General features: G+C 47.9%; 1 protein-coding gene across 4 annotated transcripts in view; it reads left to right on the forward strand.

The window, feature by feature from the left end:
* LOC122573336 (mitogen-activated protein kinase-binding protein 1) overlaps positions 1 to 20,645 on the forward strand; it is an 81,485-nt gene that overhangs the window by 56,690 nt on the left and 4,150 nt on the right. For 3 of the 4 annotated variants that reach the window (XM_043739529.1, XM_043739531.1, XM_043739530.1), the window contains exons 4-21: positions 8,656 to 8,878; positions 10,209 to 10,424; positions 10,633 to 10,815; positions 11,061 to 11,221; positions 11,317 to 12,145; positions 12,213 to 12,423; positions 12,531 to 12,780; positions 12,872 to 13,328; positions 13,524 to 13,592; positions 13,857 to 13,970; positions 14,320 to 14,489; positions 14,578 to 14,871; positions 14,944 to 15,097; positions 15,178 to 17,638; positions 19,545 to 19,693; positions 19,774 to 19,975; positions 20,072 to 20,198; positions 20,296 to 20,489. In XM_043739529.1, the coding sequence (XP_043595464.1) occupies positions 8,656 to 8,878; positions 10,209 to 10,424; positions 10,633 to 10,815; positions 11,061 to 11,221; positions 11,317 to 12,145; positions 12,213 to 12,423; positions 12,531 to 12,780; positions 12,872 to 13,328; positions 13,524 to 13,592; positions 13,857 to 13,970; positions 14,320 to 14,489; positions 14,578 to 14,871; positions 14,944 to 15,097; positions 15,178 to 17,638; positions 19,545 to 19,693; positions 19,774 to 19,975; positions 20,072 to 20,198; positions 20,296 to 20,489 (6,464 nt within the window). Of the gene's footprint in view, positions 1 to 8,655; positions 8,879 to 10,208; positions 10,425 to 10,632; positions 10,816 to 11,060; positions 11,222 to 11,316; positions 12,146 to 12,212; positions 12,424 to 12,530; positions 12,781 to 12,871; positions 13,329 to 13,523; positions 13,593 to 13,856; positions 13,971 to 14,319; positions 14,490 to 14,577; positions 14,872 to 14,943; positions 15,098 to 15,177; positions 17,639 to 18,895; positions 19,031 to 19,544; positions 19,694 to 19,773; positions 19,976 to 20,071; positions 20,199 to 20,295; positions 20,490 to 20,645 lie in introns of all 4 variants that reach the window. The other variant, XM_043739534.1, reaches the window with a different exon arrangement.

Below are 20,645 nucleotides of genomic sequence, written 5' to 3' on the forward strand. Positions count from 1 at the left end.
GGAGATCCGCCTCGAACGATAAGCGTCGGCGACAATTAAATCGTTCGATCGACCTGGCAACCTCTGCACCTCTTGGCTGTGTACGCGTTTTTGCCGCGTCGAGCCACGGCGATTCTTTCCTTTCGTTTCGTCGACGACTCGATCGGCCTGGTTTACAGGCCGATACGAGACGTTCGTTAGCATCGATGCCGCGATGTTACCAGCTCGAGCGGAATTATGATTCTTCGGTCACGTAATGTAGCGTAATTACGAGCACGAGCATGGTAACGAGCTCGGCGAGATTCCTCGCGCATACGCGTGTTTACGCGTGCGTGAACAAAGCTTCCCCGAGTCGAAAGTAGCTGTTAGCATGCGAGTACTTGCCGGCACCGCGCTCGATTTTCCTCGATGCATCTGGCTACCGTTCGAGTCGCTGCTCCGGCCGATCTCGTTATGTCATCGCGGTTAGTAGCAGTTAGAATTCGCCGCTTCCTCGTCCTCGTCAAATTCTCCTTCTGGTAATAAATCCGCCGTTGGAGGTATCAAAGCGCGTCAAATACGTTAACGTATCTCGCCAGCCATCGATTTTCGTCCTGTTTTAATCGCGTAGGGAACGCCAGATCGGTTACGCGATGATACCGGTTGTACGCGCTAAAGACAACCGTAATAGCGGCTACTCGATACGTTATCCGATAGCGTGCCGGTACTTTCACGAACACTTTTGATACAAAGTCGATGGCGTTACACCAATTACGACCAGCTGTCCGGCAATCGTAGCTCGGCTCGCTGTCGCTTGCGATTTAACAAACCGCCTCGGACGATCACGCGAAACCTTTTAAATTTGACGACGTTTACCGCTCGTCGATTTTTCACGTTCGATGGAACGGAACGGCCGCGCATCCTTGGACGTATCGAGATTTGTTCGTCGATGGCAAGGGACAACGGTTGGACGTATTCGAGCGGCCGATCGCGTATCTGGCAACGACATCGTCGAGAGCTCGACTCCAAGGTTAGAAAGTGCTTGACATTGCGTGTATCGTGTTACGAAGGAAAGTTCCGCTTTCCCGGTTTCTCGATCTACTCTGTTTCCCAGTTTCGAGGTTCCAGATGCGCCGCCAGTTTAATCGACAGAGGCGATAGAGGAATAAACGCGCTAGTCCATTAATTGCCGGAGAAAATCGTGCGCAAAGAAAAGTAATTGCTCCTCTGGTAAATTTCACCTACGGAGAACGCAAGACACGAATTACGGTTTGCTTAGCGTCAGCTATAGACAACGCGAGACCCATATTCCTCGCGCGATCGTGATCGCCTCGGGACTTTCCAAATTCGATAGCATCGAGAACCGTTCCGTTCTTAGAAAATGAAAACTCGACCGGACTGTGTTTACCAACGTCGACATCGGCGAGGCAAAGATAGCGCGCCACCGGTATTTCGAGACGCGATCGCGTACAAGGTAAGTAGATCTTCGAGGTGAGGAAAGTTGGTTCGCATGCCTTGCGTTGGAGAACGCTCGAAACGAAGAAAGTCCCTTATTAATAATTAGGCGAAGCAGCCGAGCGCTGCCGTCTTGTGTTCCGACGACACACTGCCGGAATTAGTCACTGTGGGACAATCTTTTCCGGCTAGCGAGCAAACGTGTTACGCGTTCGAACGGCACGAGCAAGAAAACGAGAGTTTCTTTCTTTCTACGAATACGCTTGCGTACGAAACACGAAACACGGTCCTTAAAATCGCGTACCACCTTTCCTACCTCTGCACTGAGTCGTCGATTACGTTTCGTGCTCGTTCCCTTTTCACATCGGCTCTTACGATCGCTCTTATCCGATACGAAAAAGTCCTGTGCCGATTAAATAAATAAATAAATAAGTAAATCCGTTCCGGAATACGAAGAAAGTAAGTCGTTCGATGAGGCGATTTCGAAAATCTCTAAAGCGGTAAAGCAAAGAGCGTAATCGTTCGCCGAATCGAATTTACCATGCCGAAGTCATAAACGACTCGTATCGTGACCTGTCGTTCCGTCATCGAGATGCAAAGGAACGTGGCGATCGGTCGTTTTAAATCAGCCAGTTCCATCCACTAACTTATTAGAACGCCGTCGACCGGTTTCCATGCTCGATAATCGACCTAGTGACCTTTATACCGGCGACCTTACGTGTTCCTCCGCACGCAACCCGTGGCTAGAAATTACAGTTACAGGCTTCCTGGTGCATCGCTCGGGCTCTCGCGAGACTTTCGTGCGAAGCTTTTGCCATGACGGTAACGTTGCCTTAACGGTACGCTTCTCCGCTCGCAGCGCTCGACCACGCGACAGGCGACGAGACGTTTTTTCTTCCGATAGAGAGTAGCTTGTTCGAAGAAGACTCGAACGTTTGCGGCGGATGTCGCTTTGCTGGCATATGAACTAGAAAAATAACGGTGGAGCAGATAGGAACGTGGATAGAAAAAGTTGCAACGGGCAAACGCACGGCATTCGATTACGAGCCAAGCGATATCGCTGGAACATCCAACTGCCTTTCCTTTGATTTCAGCCATTTTCTGACTTTAGCTGTCGAGGCGCGGCAATCGTTGGTATCGTCCTACCTCGCCCAGCGTGCGTCAGCTTTCGGTAGGTCGTAGATACAGCGATTTTGTTGCGTCGATGGATCGTTGTCAGGGAAATTTCATGCGCGCGAGAGACGCAAGAAGAGTTTATGCCGCTTTTACAGCCCCGTCCGAAGTTTATTTGGTTGCGATCTCACCCCTTCTCGTTCGACCCTAATCTTCTTGATCGATTCGCCTCTGATTTGGAAACGGTCGGATTACGACTCTTCTCTGGAATCGGGTAAAAAGAGTGCGACGCACCGTTGGAATTTCCTTCTCGAAACAGCCTTCGAAAACGAAGGTCCGAGGAAGGTAGACGGTTTGCGCGGGAAAAGTAGATTTTCAGGTTAATCAAATGAAAAGTTTGTATCGGCCCCGAGCTCGGCTTTACGCGCCGCTTGTTTCTCTCTCGCGTTCGACGAGGAAGAAGAACTAGCATCCAGCTACGATTTCTCTACGGTTTCCACGTGTTCCTTTCAGACGCGTCTGACGCGATTCCAGTGCGATTCGAATACAGCTGGAGTCGCGTTCCCACGCCAACCTTTCAGCAACGTTAAAGTAGACCACGCGGCGATTCGACCGACCTACGATCAACGAGGAACGAGATTTTCATTTCGATGAAAATCATCTAGATGATACGGGTCAAGCCCGAGCCCGAACCACTTCCTCCTCGTAAATGGCCCTTCTTCCTGTCCCACACTCGTCGTTTCAGAGTCGCTCTGTATCGATCGCGACGCGCGATTTCCTCCGCATTCTACCACGTAGTAGCCAGCTTCGTAGTTAGCCAATTCCTTGTGCGATAAAATTCTGGAAGGAAAAATGCTCGACTATTCCGACAGTCGTTTATCCGGCCGTCGATTTCGAAGATCACGTTCATTCGTTACGGTAACGAACTCAGCGAGCGGAAAGTGTTTTAATCGGAGGCTAGCCGTATACTCGTTTTGGCGAACCGAAAGCGAAGCGACCGGAAACGCGGCGGACGTGCATGGCGGCTAGCTCGACGAACGCCGTTCGCAAACGGAAACGAACCGTATGCTCGAACGAAAGAGACACGCTTAGTCGATCCGCGATGCGAACTGCTCGCGATTATCGACCGGGGAGAACCGCGCAACTATCTATCCTTGCTTCCACCTTGCCATCTTGCGATCTTCTCTCTTCTCTGACGGAGAATGCTTGGCGCAGTTGCTGCTCGGCGCCGATCTTCTCGTCCTGAGAAGATATCTCGTATGGACGAGCAACGACAAACGTGAAGATAAGTTAACTCTTTGCACTGGAGAACTTTTTCGGTCGGACGTAGCAGCTACTTTGGATGATACGTGTCTTACAGCTAGTAAAATGTTTTATATACAAATTAACATTATATTCTAATGATTTATCTATATTTACATGTTTGAAAATATGATTTGGCAATATTAATCTCTGTATTTCTTGTATGATAATTTATAAAGTATTCAGCAAGATGCATTCTTGAACGTAATTGATCTGATTTTTCAACAGTTGAAAATCAAGTGCCGAAAGTTTCTTTCGTTCTATAAGGAAACGATGGATTTCCTTTTGCATTGTTTTATCGAATTACGTATGATCCATTTTGTTTTATTACTACGCTGTTCTGTTGCTGCGAAACGGACTGTACGTAATTCGATAAAATAATATAAAACGCAAAATATTGCGTGTCTACTATTATTTCCTCGCGAAACGAAGGAACATTTGCGACAACCTAATGCATCTATGAACCTAATAGATCGCGTGAATTGTAACGACTAAAGTAATCAGACGTCGCGCGGTGTTGATGAACGCGTGACAAATTATTTCTAAGGCGTCTTGAAGAAACATTAAGAGAGAACCGGCGGATCATACGAGAACAGGACATAATATCCTTGGCTATTTTACTTACGAACAACGTGCCAAACGTTGCTCTCCTTTTGCCGAGACCCTGCACACTCGAGTTATTAAGAATTATTTCGTCAAGTTTACGAGACAATAGACACGTAGGTTTTGCCATCCATGTTTGACAAACTTACGCTGGACTCCTTGTGTGTTATTTATACGCGAAAAAGAACAGAAAGTGCGACAGAGTGTGATATTCTGAAGTAGATCTGAAAGTACAGAGTTCTAAGAGTGTCGGTACTGCGAAAGAAATTTGGAAACTCTACGAACGAGAGCGAGAGATTTAAAACTACGGGAAATAATACTCTTACAACGCGCTCTGTCAGATTAGACGCGAAGATGATGTCTAGGTTCTTGACACGGCTCAAAGCGGATAAAGGAACACCATTTGTAGCGTATGTGACTATTTTTGTTGCGATTAAATTCGACGACGCGACGCTTAGTCAAATCGGGAGACGAATTACTTAGCAAACACCGTTCGTAGAGTCTATCAAAGTCACTTGGAATTAATGAAACGAGTCACGGATTATCGAGGCTAAGAAAAATCTTAAGATCGTTGGTGTACCGGTAAGCGATAATTAGAGTGACGACAAAACATTAGATGTATCGTCGATGAAAAATATAAGGAGCAGAAGATCAAGGTGAGAACCTCGAGGAACGCTAGAAGTAACCTTGACCTCGCTTGAGAATGTGTTACTAAAACGGAATATTTGCTTTCTGTCGGATAGAAAGTTGGTTAACCACGAGAGCACACACCGCCGTTCATTTCAACAGACTTGAACTCGGCGATCAAAACAAAACGACCGATAGCATCGAAAGCTTTACGAAAATCCGTATATATATATAGCTTCAGCCTGAAACCCATTTTCGATACAATCAGAAAGACAGAGAGGAATTTCATAAGAACAGTTGCGGCGAAGCGTCCAGCGGATAAAACCGTGTCGTCCCAACGACGATGTTATTAAAAAGAAAGGATCTTCGCGTATCTAAAGAGCACGGAGCGTAATTGGAATATAACCGCGTCCCGGTTTAGATCTTCCAACGATCGGTTCGCGAAACGATCCGATCACGATCCACCTAGTTGTCCGGATCCATTTCGACGAGAAACACCGTTCGTGTTCGTTCCATAGAGCGTCGCCGTCGGTCTAAACGTGTTCGTCAACCAGACCGAGTCTGATCGACATCGTCGAGAGTCTGTTCGCTTCTGCCGCGTCTCGACTTGGCCGGTCTAACCCTCGCCTTCCGTCGGTGTCGAGCGATCAAGAACGACGACGATCGTTAACCAATGGAGAGCGCACAGAGACATCGGCGCTAGAACGCGCCGGTATAGACGGTGACTTTTTGCAAGACTGTAAACAGTTATAGACGACGGACGACGAGAAAGTAGCACATATTTTTAGCAGCGTAATCGTAGCTTAGGTCAGCTGCGGTGCAACGACCTGCGACAACTTGACTTTTCACCGTTGATGCTGCGCGCTTTGCTAATTTGTCGGGTCGCCGTCGGGAAATTATTCGGCAAGCTTTTTCGTCTAACGTCATCGCGTGCAATCGCCGCGCGTCCACGACGACAACCAACACTACGTCAGCGAAGAACTTTTTCAGTGCGGTCGGTTTTACGAAAGAGAGTGGACGGAGCAGAGTTGCGGCGAGATTACGTTACGTCGGTGTTTTGCTAACGTAATGTCGGGACAAACGGCAGCGCGTGAAAGAAACGGCCGGTTGACATCGAGTTTATTGACACGTTGCGGTTTAGGTTGGTAAGCGAAATAAATCGCCTCGGTGGACAACGAGATTCAACGAGTCGCACGAGTCGCGTTTCGTGTTACCGCGAACGACCGCGTGCCTCGCAGCTTTACACTTGCCCAGTGGTGCTCGTTGACGCTTTCGGAGACCGCGGTCACGCGATCCGTTTTTGGTGCGTCGTTCGCACTTTCCGGGTTGTTTTTCGTCTCGCCTCTCGTCGTTTGGCGCCGGCCTCTGGAATCCGGAAGTCGAGCGCCAACCGCAGCTGCTTTAGGAGCACTCGTATCCTTTTACTCCCATTAAATTCTTCTCTTTCCATCTTTTTTATCCTCCGATCGATCGACCAGCGCACGATGTACATTCAAATTTTGCTTCGCTTCCAGTTTTGGTTCAGTGAATCGATATCAACTTGACCGAGCGTTACGCCATCAGGTTCGCTCCTGCCAGAAACCGTGTGTACTGCAAGTATTCTAATGTTGCCGCGGTTAGCAGGGTGAGAGACCTTCGTGCGATCGTAATAATCTAAAATACCGGATTTTATTAAGCGTAGCTGTGGCCATTTCAACAACCCTCGTACCCTAATCGGACTTTACTGCTTCCTTCTACTCCTTCGTCTCGATTATGGATCGATCGTATGGCAACCTCGTGTTCAACCTGATAAAAAAGCCAGCAATTTTTCCCAAGACTCCTCGGTTATAAATCTGACTGGCCGATGAATGTGCCCGTGACCATGATTACGCTGCTATCTTGATAAAATATATATTCTATTCGCTCGTAACCAGGCTACTGGCTGATGAGAGGCTGTTTTTCTTTTAAAAACCTTACATAGGTTTAATCTGTCTATAGCAATTCAGCCTTATCAATTTTCACACACAAACCTATCTTTCCAGGTCTCCCTCCTTATTCTACCCTCCGTCCATTTCATCCTGATTTGCTCGCATAAACGCTATTGCCCGCGTATGAGAGCGAGGCAACGCTTTAAGCGATAGCGTCAAATCTTCTTCCACGTCAACCAAGAATTTCGGACAGAAGGTCTCACACAGACAGAAGTCTACGTTTCTCTTATTTTCTCTCACATCGGCGCTCGTCTTTCTCTTATCGCATAGCACTTTCTCGTAAAAGGCATATTTCCCGTTTAACCCGTTCAGAATAAACCAATAGGAACAATGTTCGAAGATCAGACTAAGTAACAACATTCGAAGAATTCTTATTTATGAAATTCTTTCAAACGTACGAGAATCGCGACTCGAGTGCACAGCTGACGGAGCTGAGTGTCACTGAGTCGAAACCGCCGCGCCCATGCGTTTGCAGCGCGTTATCAAATGGACCAAGAAACGCGTAACGCGTGCCGCAGCATTTGCAAGCGAGCGTGACTAACTGTCGCGATATGCACGTTCATCCGTGCGAGTAAACCCGTTACGAGTCATCGATCGAATCCGCGGAGAGTCATCGAATCGTATCGATTTCGAATTAAACGACGGTGCGGACAAAGTGGCAAAAATTCGGTGCAATCGCAGGTGTCGTATCGCTGCGGCGAATTTGCAGCAACCTCTTGCTCGTAATCGTACGCGTCGCTTTCTCCGGCTGCCGGCCAGCAGCGGCAGATCGAAGATGAAGTTATCGTTCGTTCACCCGAGAATTCTCGAATTTCGCGTGTCACGGAGCTTGCCTTCGCTGCTCGTAATGAACGTGTTTCGCGCGAATCGCTCGATTCTTCGTCCGTTTTTCGCTAATTACGATGGCAGATACATATGTATGTTGCGGTCACGATTCAAGCAACGTTTCGTGAGACGCGTTACGACTACGGAATCGACACAAAGGTAGAAGCAACGGATCTAACGGTCGAATTTCTGTCGAATGCCAAAGCGGTTGTGCGAACGGAGAATAACGATTCGAAGCTTCGGATATCGTTCCGTGGTCCGTCGAAGTCGATTGCCTCTGGGATTCGTTAAAATACCCCGTTGATAAACATTTACGGTACAATGCATTAGCGTTAGACGACTACAGTTGAAACGACGAGAAAGAATAGCCAAAAATAGAGGAAAAGATAGGGCTATTTCTGGTTGAACGACTGCGAAGTCGTTTCAACTTGATCGACGCTGTGTTTACACCGACGAATTCGAGCAACCAGTGTCGGTGTTCGACTCGATCGTTCGATCTAGAAGTTGCCTGACGCGAACTAGGTTCAAATATTTGTTCCATCTTCTCGTTTCCTCGACCCGATTCGTCGGAACGGCAAAGTACCCGTTACAAAACGGTGTCGTCCTAGCTCGCGTCTGGTATATCGAGCTCGAGCAACCATGACGAAACCCCGTGGTCCAATCGCGGTTTATCTTATCGCGAACGATTTTGAAAGAAGAAACTTCTTTTTCTACGGTATTTGTGCAAGAACCGCTACTTGAGATCGATCTTCGATGGACCGAAGGATAGCGAAATTCAACGATCGATCCTTCCTTTGTGTTTCAGCTGTACCGTCGTTTTGTTCAACCCACGAAAGAACACTCAGGCCCACGTGTTGAACGCTTGTCGCAAAACGGTAACTTCTTTGGCCCTCGCTGGTGATGGAAGGTTTCTGGCCACCGGAGAGTGCGGCCACATGCCGAACGTTCGAGTTTGGGACATCTCCGATCCGTACAATGCCGTGCAGTTCGCCGAATTTTCCGGACACAAGTACGGCATCAACTGCGTGGTGAGTAGCAAGCGGGGAAAACCTACAACCTGTTCGCGAAAAACGTTCTATCGATCGCGAATAGTCGAAACGAAACTGGAGAAGCTTCGCAGTGGCGAGTGCAGCGAACGCACTGACGAGTCGTTTTTCCTTTTAATAGATCGTTTAATTAACCATATCTGCATTAGCTTCGCGATATCACTGGCGGTATTCGCCAGCGCGTATTCGATTGTCAATCAGATTCTCTCTCTCTCTCTCTCTCTCTCTCTCACTGCCTGGATAATTCTACGGCAGAAATTACTCCGAACATCGTTGGAAACTTTTGTTTCTCGGATCGATACGTCGGGTTTGGTAGTACAAGCTGCCTGTCGGTCACTCGAATCTGCATTACGCGCCAAGAAAATAAAGCGCTTAATTCGAGGGTACGTTTTGTTTCGCCGAGAGGAATTTAATTTCGAGGGTCTTTGTCGCGCCGCTTTGTTCGCGTTTACCTCGGCGCGAACCGCCGGTTTCCACGTGAAATTACTTTCCGCAAGCAGAGAAACCAGCTTTTCGAGTCCTATTGCGACGAATACCGAAAGTACCGCGATGAATGCTCGCGACGAAGAAAGGGTCGCCACCCCGTCGAACGCGCCTTTACGAACTCACGACTTTACCTCTGTTACGTCACCGCTCGCATGTTAATTAAGATCCACGGCTTTTATCTCGGCACCCGCTTACCAAAGACTCCGTTTCGAGCTGCTTCCGTGGCCGTGCGGTTGCTCCTAACGCAACTACGTGTCGTTGCAGATATGTAAAGTTGTAATCATCAAGACCGTGCGCCATCTCTTTCTTCGTTGCGTCGCTTTGCGGATGAAACGCCGTCGCGTAAAAGTATAATTTCTATGGTCGTTCGACCTCGAATAAATATAATTGAAATATTCTCGGGTCAACGACGATTCCGTCTCGCTGGAGACAATTTTCGCGATAGACTGCTAACGAAGAACAAGCAAGCGGTTGCAGCAGCGACGCGCGTTTCGTCGAAGAACGTTGCATTCGCGCCACATTGCACTCGCGAGACGCGTCGACGTCGGACAAAGTGCGTGAATACGAGATCGCATTCTCAGCGAACGGACAACGGTATCTTTTCCTTTTTTCTTTTTTTCCCTCTTTTTTTTTTGTTATTACTCGCCGTTGCATTGTCTCGACATCCGTCGAGTACGACGATCTTTGGTGGAAAACGCGCAAGGTGTTTCGACCGATCTCGCTCAGATTCTCCCGTTTCTTTTCTTGCTTCGGTCGATCGTAATCGAGACGACAAACTGGAGAACGTTTTTACACGCGTGTTCGTGTACGATGGTTTTTTCTCAAGGCATTTTCACCGAGCAACAAGTACGTGGTATCCGTGGGCTCTCAACACGATATGATCGTCAACGTCTGGGACTGGAGGAACAATGTTAAAGTGGCGTCGAACAAAGTCTCGAGCAAAGTGAAGGCCGTCTGCTTCGCGGAAAACGGCAATTACTTCGTTACCGTCGGCAACAGACACGTCAAGTTTTGGTATCTCGAATACTCGCGCAGTGCCAAGGTAAGTCGGACGTTAAAGTGCCGTCTTTGTCTGAAACGAACGCGGTCTTTCTCTTTTCTACCGTGCCCTGATGGATCGAAAAGTAATTTTGCACGGACGAGTCGTAAGGGAAGTAGAAAAGAAAGAAAGAGGACGATCGGAGGGGGAGGCAGGTGGTGAAGTAGAACGGTAACGCGAAGGTGGTGATAGTGGGAACTTTGTTGCGCAGTATAAGGAACCTGTGCCTTTGATGGGTCGGTCTGCCATATTAGGAGAACAGAGAAACAACGATTTCGTGGACGTAGCCTGCGGCCGAGGGGATATGGCGGATTCGACGTACGCGATCACCAAAACGGGGCTTCTATGCGAATTTAATAACAGGAGGCTGTTGGACAAATGGGTGGAGCTTCGTGTAAGTAATGACTTTGCGCGTAATGGCTTTGCCGGATGCTGTGTTTTTAAGGATATTACGCGACCATGAACCGACGAGGCTCGTCGCGACACGCTGCTCTCATCGAGGAATTTGTTTTAACGCATTTGCATGGATTTGCGGTATATCAACTTGTCTGTTGGAATCGTCGAGCGTATACGCGGCACCGTGCAACGCACGACGATGTACCTTGTCCGTAGCTCGTTTCAAGGAGCGGCTGTTTTCAGACGAGCAGTGCCAATTGCATGGCCGTTGGAGACAAATACATCTTCATCGGTTGCGCGGAGGGAATCGTGAGGTGCTTCAGTCCTAACACGCTTCAGTTCATCACCACGTTACCGAGAACGCATTACCTAGGCGTGGACGTCGCTCAGGGATTGTCCATTAGGTGCGAGAATCTAAACGTCTCTTTAGATAAATTTAATCCGACGAGACGATCCATCGGTGTGTCCCTTCATCAAGTCTGTCGTCTGTCGATTGCAGTCACATGTCTCAGCATCCGACGAACGCGAGGTATCCGGACGCGATCGCGCTGGCGTTCGACGAACGGAACAACAAGCTTACCTGCGTCTACAACGACCACAGCATCTACGTGTGGGACGTGCGGGACATCAGGCGGGTCGGCAAGTCCCATTCGTTTCTCTACCATTCGGCGTGTATCTGGGGCGTCGAGATGTATCCCACAGGATCGGATTCCATGACCAGTATGCCGGCTGGCAGTTTCATCACCTGTTCCAGCGACGACACCATCCGCGTGTGGAACCTCGAGAAGGACATCTCCCCGGACGACACGCTCTACAAGCGAAACATCTATAGCAACGAGTTGCTCAAAGTCCTCTACATAGATCCGGAGCTGACTTACTTGAAGGATCTGGATCTGGCCGCTGCCGGGTCGAGCGAAAAGAGCGACGCGTCGTACGACGGACGAAACGGAGTCAGATCGATCCGAGTGAGCCCGGACGGGAAACATTTGGCGTCCGGTGATCGGTCTGGCAATATTCGAATTCACGATCTCTCCTCGTTGGAGGAACTGTGCTTGATCGAGGCGCACGACGCCGAAGTGCTCTGCCTGGAGTATTCCAAGTTCTCCCGATACTCGGCGGAGCCTCCGAGGCTGCTCGCCAGTGCCTCCAGGGATAGGCTGATCCACGTGTTCAGCGTCGATCAAGGATACAACTTTTTGCAAACGCTCGACGATCATAGTTCTTCCATCACTGCCGTTAGGTTCTTCAATCAAAGTAATCAGAGCAATCAGATACAAATGGTCTCCTGCGGTGCCGACAAGAGTATCATCTTTAGGCAGCTGCAATCGGTAAGTCGGTCACCGTTCTCTCGTAGCGTCGTTTCGCGAACGTGGTCGAAGATTTCGATCGTTTCAGACACCGGGAGGAATGCCGCAATTCGCCAGAGGTCACAACGCCCAGGGCAAGACCACTCTGTACGATATGGAGGTCGATTCTGGACAGAAACACGTCTTGACCGCCTGCCAGGACAGGAACATAAGGGTTTACAACGTAACCACGGGTAAACACAGTAAAACGTTCAAGGGGTCTGTCGGCGAAGACGGATCGCTCATCAAAGTCGTTCTGGGTAAGGCAAAGTATAACGGCGAAGCAAACATTTGCGCTTGGTCGCAGCTACTCTGGCGGGGAACGATCGATGGACGACGGTAAACCGCGTAACGTTGCACGTTTCAGACGCATCGGGAATCTACGTAGCTACCTCGTGTACGGATAAGACGTTGTGCGTGTACGATTACTACAGCGGCGAATGCATGGCCACTATGCTCGGTCACTCGGAGTTGGTGACGGGGCTGCGCTTCAGTCCCGACTGTCGCAACCTCGTGTCCGCCAGCGGAGACGGTTGTATATTCGTGTGGCGCGTTCCACGCGACATGGTCGTCACTATGCAGGCGCGTCTCGCTCAGCAAGCGATGCGAGCTGGAAAGTAAGAGAACCTTAACGTTTGCCTCTTATGGTTTCGAACGAAAGAAAAACGCGATCGACGGCACGATATGGATGGAAATGCGATGTTACAGGAGGCCGTCACAAGTGAACGGCACGGGGATCGACATACAGCTGGACAACGAAACTTTCGGCTCGCCACCGCCGGAATTCCTCGATCCAAACGCGAACCCAACGTCGCAGAACGTTGGCGTGGATTACAGATTCAGCGTTGGCCAGCTACCGCTCTGGGCGAAGAAGCAGATAAACACGACGAACGCGGACGAAGGTGCTGTCCTCGGTTCGAACGTGAGACCACTCGGCGTGGACCTGCCGAAGGGCAGATGGGCGCAAAGGGTTCAGCAAGGAGACGGTATAACGGTCAAGTCCGTGTACGACAGCGACGAGGTTATACCGTTTCCTCCGCCTCGTGGCGCTATCGATTCCGATGGCGGTGGCGGAGGCGGCGGTTCGAAAGATAGTTCGATCGACAGCGGAACCGAGACCAAGTGCAGCAGCGATTATCGCAGGGAAACGATCGTCATCAAAAGGGTAAGGTCGCTTTCTGAAACGCGTTACCCGTGGGCAAAGATCGCGCGCTCGTTTCTCTTATCGTTTCCGAGATCATCCTCGGCATCGATCCGCGCTATAAAACGAACCTGCTAATGGATCGATAAATCGTTCCTTCTCTTTTCTTTTCCTTCGAACGGTGCTCACGATACGCTAACGATCGATAACTGGTTCTAGGAAGAGGACGAAACTGTATTTCAACCTTGCCCAGATAGTTACAGAGAATTAGCAGATGAAACGAAACAGGTACTAACTGATTCCCAGTAACACAATAATTGTAATAATTTCTCCGTATCCAGCGAGTGTTATTAGTGTGCATTTGCGAATCGCGGGCAGCTCGCGAGAGAAACAGACCAACCATACTTGCGTTTGTCGTTCACTTTGTCCAGTCAGCTTCCACACACTGCTCAATTTCTTTTATTTTATTTTATTTCCTCCACCATAACGTCAGATTATTTGTTCGCGATTGTTTTGTGTTGATTCTATTTTGTTTCAACCGATGACATATAGGTGATCGGTGGTAACGTGACTGTAACTAGAGGTAGCAATATCACGGAATTGACACGACAATCAAGGAGTCGTCATCATACCGACGATAGCAGTCTTGGCAGCTTTAAATTTGAGGTATAATCTCACTAACGCCTCAGACACACTTTATAGCAAAGCATCGCCAACCAGTAACGCAGTCAAACAAAAAACATCCAAATTACGTACATCGAGTTCAAGAATGGGGTCTCATTGTACATGTCTTTCTATAACTCGTAGCTTTTCAGTTACTCATGTTGGTTGCTTTAATTTCTCGTAATAAGTACATTTATATATATATATATATATATATATATAAATCTAACCTTAGAGCCTCGAAACAGCCGAAACTCACGCTTCATCAAGTAACAATAGCTCGTAGGTGAAACGACGTTCGGAAAGAGGAAGAACGCTCGCGTCTAAAATGTTTTAATTATGTATCGTGTAGGATCACGAGAGTACCGAGCACGACGGAGACGTGGAAGATTATTCGGAAGGAGAGAACGGTACAACCGGTTCAGAGAAATCTCATCATAGGTTGATGTATTATCCTGCACCGGAAGATACGGTGTCGAATCAATTCACCGTAAACGCGATGGACGTCGAAGAACTTCGAAGGTTGGGGACGTCGCCTTCTCGTTTATCGTTTTACGAACTTTGTACGCCCAAGTTATCCGAAAAAGTAATTACCGAAAATGTTTCACAGGTCTCAGAGGAGACAGAAGAAGCCTAGAAACGGGGAGAGCGGTCGAACGAGCGAATTAACCGCTTCTGGCAGTCAAGACGACTCGGACTCCGAGGGCGGCGCTTCGACGCCCAGTGCCGAGCGAAATCCTCTGTCTATGTTGTCGGAAGCTAGTTCGGAGGGATTCGACCAACTGGCCAAGCAGAGTCACCGTGAAAAGTTCCTTAAGAACGCTTTTGAATCTCTTAGCGGTGCCGAAGAGCCTACGAATAGAAGCGTTAAAACGACTAGCATCAGTTCCCAGTTTCACGGAAGGTAATTGCTTATCGTTTATCGTTGCTAATAGATTTCCTCGAGAGCTGACGAAACGAACGCGCGCGATTGCAGACTCAGCGGTAACGGCGATAACGGCGGCAACAACAAGATTCGCAACGCAGCGGTAGTGAACGCAACGAAGCAAGCGAGAGGTGACTCGGACGTCGTGAAGAAGCGCGAAGAGTTGCAAAGGAGAATAGAGGAAACCAGAAGAAAATTGCAAAGCGTAAGTACCGCGAAACGAAACGTTATCGGCACCATTGCGTGCTTCATAGCGATATTGCAGTTTGATGGTTGGTTTTTCAGGTCGGTTATAAGTCGTCGTTAAAAACCAGTCAAAGCATATCCGATTTGAGCAGCCATATACCGGAGAAACATCATCGTTCGAATAGATTGAGCACAGGTAACAAATCTGGTCAACAAACCCAATACTCGAAACCGATCAATCCCTGTAAACCTATACCGAATCCAAAGCCCCCGTTAAAACCTCAACAACTCGTTAACAAAATATCGGTTGTGGGTAATGCGCCACTTAAGCTAGATATTCCGAACGATAACTGCTTATCCAAAAGTCCGACTACGTCGTGCGTAAATGACAAGACAAAACCGTCTCTTAGTCGACCGTTAACGTTAACCTTAAAGAAAACTGAAAAGTATAAGCTATCGCTGAATAAACCGAATCAATCTTTGCCCGAGTCGCCCGTCTGTGAAGAGCTAAAGCTCTTGAAGGAACAGTGTAAAAAGAACGTTAGCCGATTCGCGAGATTCGCTCAGAAAAGGAGATCGTGTAGTTACTTTATCGGACTCGATGACAACGAGGAAGACATGGAAAATATAGCCAAGTCTTTCGAGAGTTTACCGGCGATGAACGAGCGCAACATAGAAAACTTGAACGACCCGATGGACGACGGGGACGAAGGGAACGGAAACTTCAGCGACGACTCCCTGGAAGGTGACTTTAAGAATCCACCTCGACGATGCGTCAGCGATTATCAGATAAACATGCATATCGATCATCAGCAAGGCACTCAGAGAAACTATTCCACGTATCAGACTTTCTCGAAACGGATTCTAACCGGCTCTCAAGAAAGCATCCTTTCGGACGCCTCGGTCGAGTCTTTCTCGAAAGGAAGCGCCGAAATTTTGGATTATAGCCACTACGACAACGACAGGCATTCGAGCGCGAGTTTCTTCCTGTCCCGCCGAAAGATGCAAGCTGGTCGAAGTCACGAAAGCATTCTCACGGACGAATCCGATTATCAGATGTTCCCGTTGCACGAGAACATCGATCACCGAAGCACCGAGAGCGTGTTGACCGACGACTCGGACTCTTTAGTGAAATCCGCGCCGTTGGAGATGCTGTTCGATTCTCACTATAAACGAAAAAGGCAAAATTCGGAAACGTACAGCGGTAATCCGAACAACGCCGTGATACCATCGAGTAATAACGAAAATTCTGCTAACGATCCAACGTCTTGTCGGGCTGTATTCAGATCGAAATCGCTGCAGGACACGCGAATAAGCCAAGCTAGGAACGAGAATAGCTATTCGGAGGATAACGCGCAGCCGGCAACTTGCATCTACTACGAATTCAATTTCAACGATCAGAACGACACGAACGTCGAAATGAGAATCGGAACTAAATCGGACACGATGCCGCGAAGCAACAGCCTAAAAGTTGCAAAGGAGCCGCAGTCGATGTTGATTCTGAACGATTTCGTGGCTCACAAACCACCGAAACCTAAACGCAACTCGGCTCGAACGCAGAGCATGCGGAACAGAGCACGCCCCGCCTGGAACAAGTACGTGGACTCTGCGTCTCAGTCTTCCTGCGTCAAGTCCGCCGATTCCGACAACTATCCGAACAAGTCTCACGGGGAGGACCGAGCAGGCAGAAACGCTGCCGAAGGCAAGTCCGATGCGAACGAATCGTTGCACGCTTCGAAGAGGATCGAGCAGTTGTTGCAACCCTCCAGCTATTCTTTGCAGCCAAGCGACGATAAAGATTCGAAGACCAAGTTTTACAGCCTGCAGACTCGTCGGTCCGACAAAGGTATCGCGTACGACGCGGGTGGACCGATGGACAACTTTGCCTTCGATCCAAACGATTCCTCTTGTCAAACGAAGAGCTATCGAGCCCGCGACGTGGACGAGGATCAAATAGATTCTTCCCAGGCGGAGAGGAATCGACATCGTTGCTTCGAGAATCAGATACCAACGAAAGACACGCAGGAGACCTACGACTCTCTGGAGCCTCCCACAGTCGTCTCCTGCGACTTGCAAGCGACCGGCATGCAAAACGCTTCGAATCTATTGACGACGAACGAACGCATCGACAATTTGGACGCCAGCGTCGATCTCAGAATCACTCGAGCCATCGAAGGGACCGTTAAGTTGCTCTCCAAGGAATTCGAAAACTTGGTGAGAAGGGAGCAATACCTAATGAAAGAGAAGTGTCTGCGAATGTCGCATTGTCAGGAGACGAGCGAAAACTTCGCCAAGCTGGAGGCGGAAAGGGACGGCAGATTTTGTTCGTTGAGGCGCGACATAAGATTCCATTCCGGGGGCGAGGACAGCGATTGCGCGGACACGTCTGCGATGGACAAGTCGATGATGGAAAGCGGTTCCTCCACGTCCGCTTCGAGCTGCACGAACTCGCCAAAGCGAATGTGGCCGCCAGCCTCGCGCTGCCAAAGTCACACGAAGTGGACTAAAACGTTGCCCACCATTAATCAAGCCATTCTACCATCCAAGCATCTGTACGCAGGTACTTCACCTGAAAGAAAATTGTCCTATCATTCTGTTCGTTTCGTTCGTTGCAGTATAGTAGTACAGTTTTTCTTATCTGGATGCCGAGAAACCGTGCCGTTCTGCCGTGATCATTTTCGCTGCTCGATTATCGATCTCGATCGATGCCCACGGGGCAACGTGGTGGCCGCAACACGAGAAAACAAGGTTTTTCGCAACGAAAAGCATGAGAAATCGCGGAGAGAAAAAATAAAGAACCAGTAGCCAACGTTCTCGGATAGTCGAACGCGTCGGGCAAGAAAATCGAGGAACGAGTCGTTAAATGTTTGTCCGAGTGTGTAACGACAACCGTAAATCGTGTAAATACCGTCGTTCGACACTCGGCACAGCACGATCACAAAAGTTTCTCATCGTTTATTACGTTTACGGTAATTTTCTTTTCCGCATCCTAAATGTGAATGTTTACTCTCTATAGTTTTGTTATATCCGTCGATATAGTATCATTGCTATCCGGCCGAAGAGATATTTCGCTTCTTTTATTTTAGTTAGCGACGATAGCGATCGCCTACTTTTCAGTTTGAACATTTACGAACATTTTTTCGAATTTTTCGTTTGGCATGACACGTGATCGACAGCATGTTTTGTCTTCACGATGTAGTTTCATCCAGCTTCCTTGTCCCACTATCGATCACTTTTATCTTATTTTATTAATTATACTCGTGTGCCAAAGTCGATCGCGTTCACCGTGCACGTACTACCAAGCTTCTGTACTGTTATTTCATAGTTCGCATTCGCAGAGTACGAAGTTAGGCCGATCGGCTTTGGACTGGAATTTCCCTTTTTTATTTATCTCACGCACTCGACATACATTTTGCATCTTTGTTTTCCTACGAAAGTCATGATTTTTCGAATTTTTATATTCGCTATAATTCATTAACCAGACGGTTAATCGTACGTTGATCCACCGTCTACGCGATTAATTCGTTGCTTCCGCGATGTGCATGAATGAGAGAAAGCACCTTGCCTTTCAACGTTCTGAAAATTCCTAAACCGTACGTTTCGTTGTTTGAAATTTAAAAGACGTGTAAAGCCCGGCTAAGCAAACCTAATGCCGCGATTAAGAAAGAAAAGACAAAAAAAAGAAAAAAAAGAAAAAGGTCAGAGGTAAGTGTAACTCTATAGAAAAGAGACACGATCATTATAAATACACATTAAAAATCTTTGAGCTAAGGGAAAAAGTAGCTTAGTGCATGTGTGTGCGTGTTGTTGTCGACAGTTGGCAGTAGTGGGGGGCGAATCTCGTCAAAAGTTTTTGACAGCGAAGAAGAGGGGGGTGGCATGCGACGTGCCTGCTCGCTGAGTGATCTTTCCGTCAGCCCGCCAAATAGGTTACTGCATGGCCCGATACAAGGTACCCTTTCATTGTGTGCCACGTCTATGAGGGTCTTTCCAACGACAATTATCTAAATTGCACCGGGAGAACGTCGACGGGCAACTTGGTCTTGCCGTTTCAAAGTTGTTCCTCGTTTTTGCCATTCTTCTTGATGATACATTCGATACAGCCCCTCTACTAGTTGTCAAAGTCACGGTACAAGGTCGTATGATTTTACTAGAAGTTACCTTGGAACGACCCCCTTTTATAATATGGAAACTTTGAAAATCGTTAGTTCGATATTTTGTGTACGCCGATGTCGACGGCATCGTAAACCTCGGCAGAGATTAAACTTCGGATCGTTTAAAACGTTAACGTTATCGGATATGATGATCGATGATATCGTCGCGGTTTTATACAAGGTATCGAACAGTTTCGCTCTTACTTCTCTCTAAAAAAGAAATTTGCTCTGTGCAGTGTTGCATTTTATCGCTAAAAATAGATAGACGATGACTTTACGTAAGGTGAATTTGTTGCTAATTGGTGCTAATAGTTTCAGGAAAAGTAGGTAATAAGAACGCGAACGCTTCGGCGAGAAGTGGACTAGGAAGTGCAAATAGCGGGAATCAGTCGCGGCACGGTTCGACGAAGAATCATTCTTCTCACATGACAAGGAGCAGCAGCGTTGGCGTCCTAAATCAGGTATACGTCAATTCTAGTGAATTGTCAAAGCGCGTGAAATTGTAGGAAATGTGTTCTCCGTTTTAACGATATTGTTGCAGAGTGACTCGGAATCGGACGTTGGAGCTGGAAACAACAGGGGTTGGAACAATCAGACAGGCAGCAACAGAATCAGCGGGCTAATGAGGCCGACGATCAGTTCGCAAAACAAAATCAATCATCAGGCAAAGTCGAACTCCTCTTCTAACAGCAATTTGCCTTCCGTTCTCAGAAGAAGAGGAATGCAGGGAGCATATTCGAGTGGTAATTATCGTCACAGATATTAACCAAAGCTTAAGCAATCAAGTTATCTGCCGATACATCATTGGCTTCAACCATGTCACGCGTATTCTTTCGCAGTAAATCTAAGTCAAGTGGGTAATCAGGAAGATTCGAGTTCGGAAGATACCTCCTCCAATGGAAACGGTGGAAAACCAGCGCTTCCACCGAGACCTCGAAGTATCAGTATCGACCACTCCACGACGAGGTACGTTAAATAGAATTGAAATCTATTTTTCTCTTTTTGTTTTTTTACACGCGTTAATCGGAATTCCATCATCGATGCATCTCGCTTCTTTTTACAGCTTAAGTCTACCCGGTACAACGGTAAGAAGATCGGGATCGACGACGATTATAACTAACGGTCGTAACGGAAATAACACGATGGGACAGAATGCAAGTCGGATGTCGACAACAAATCGCAATCAATTAGATCCTAGCCCACAGGAACTTCCAGTTAAAGATACCGATCGTGCCATCGATGTAGCCAGTGCCGAATGTAAGTATTGCGCGATTATCTTCATTTTCCTTTATTTTGTTTATGTGCGTGTTGTTACACGCACGCGTATTTCTCACAACTCACGATCATCTTGTCGTTTTTCAAAGTGTAAGCATGCAAGATTGCAAGAAGCTGTAATACGATATACGATTATAG

The sequence above is a fragment of the Bombus pyrosoma genome, linkage group LG12 (assembly GCF_014825855.1).
Source record: "Bombus pyrosoma isolate SC7728 linkage group LG12, ASM1482585v1, whole genome shotgun sequence".
NCBI lineage: Eukaryota > Metazoa > Arthropoda > Insecta > Hymenoptera > Apidae > Bombus > Bombus pyrosoma.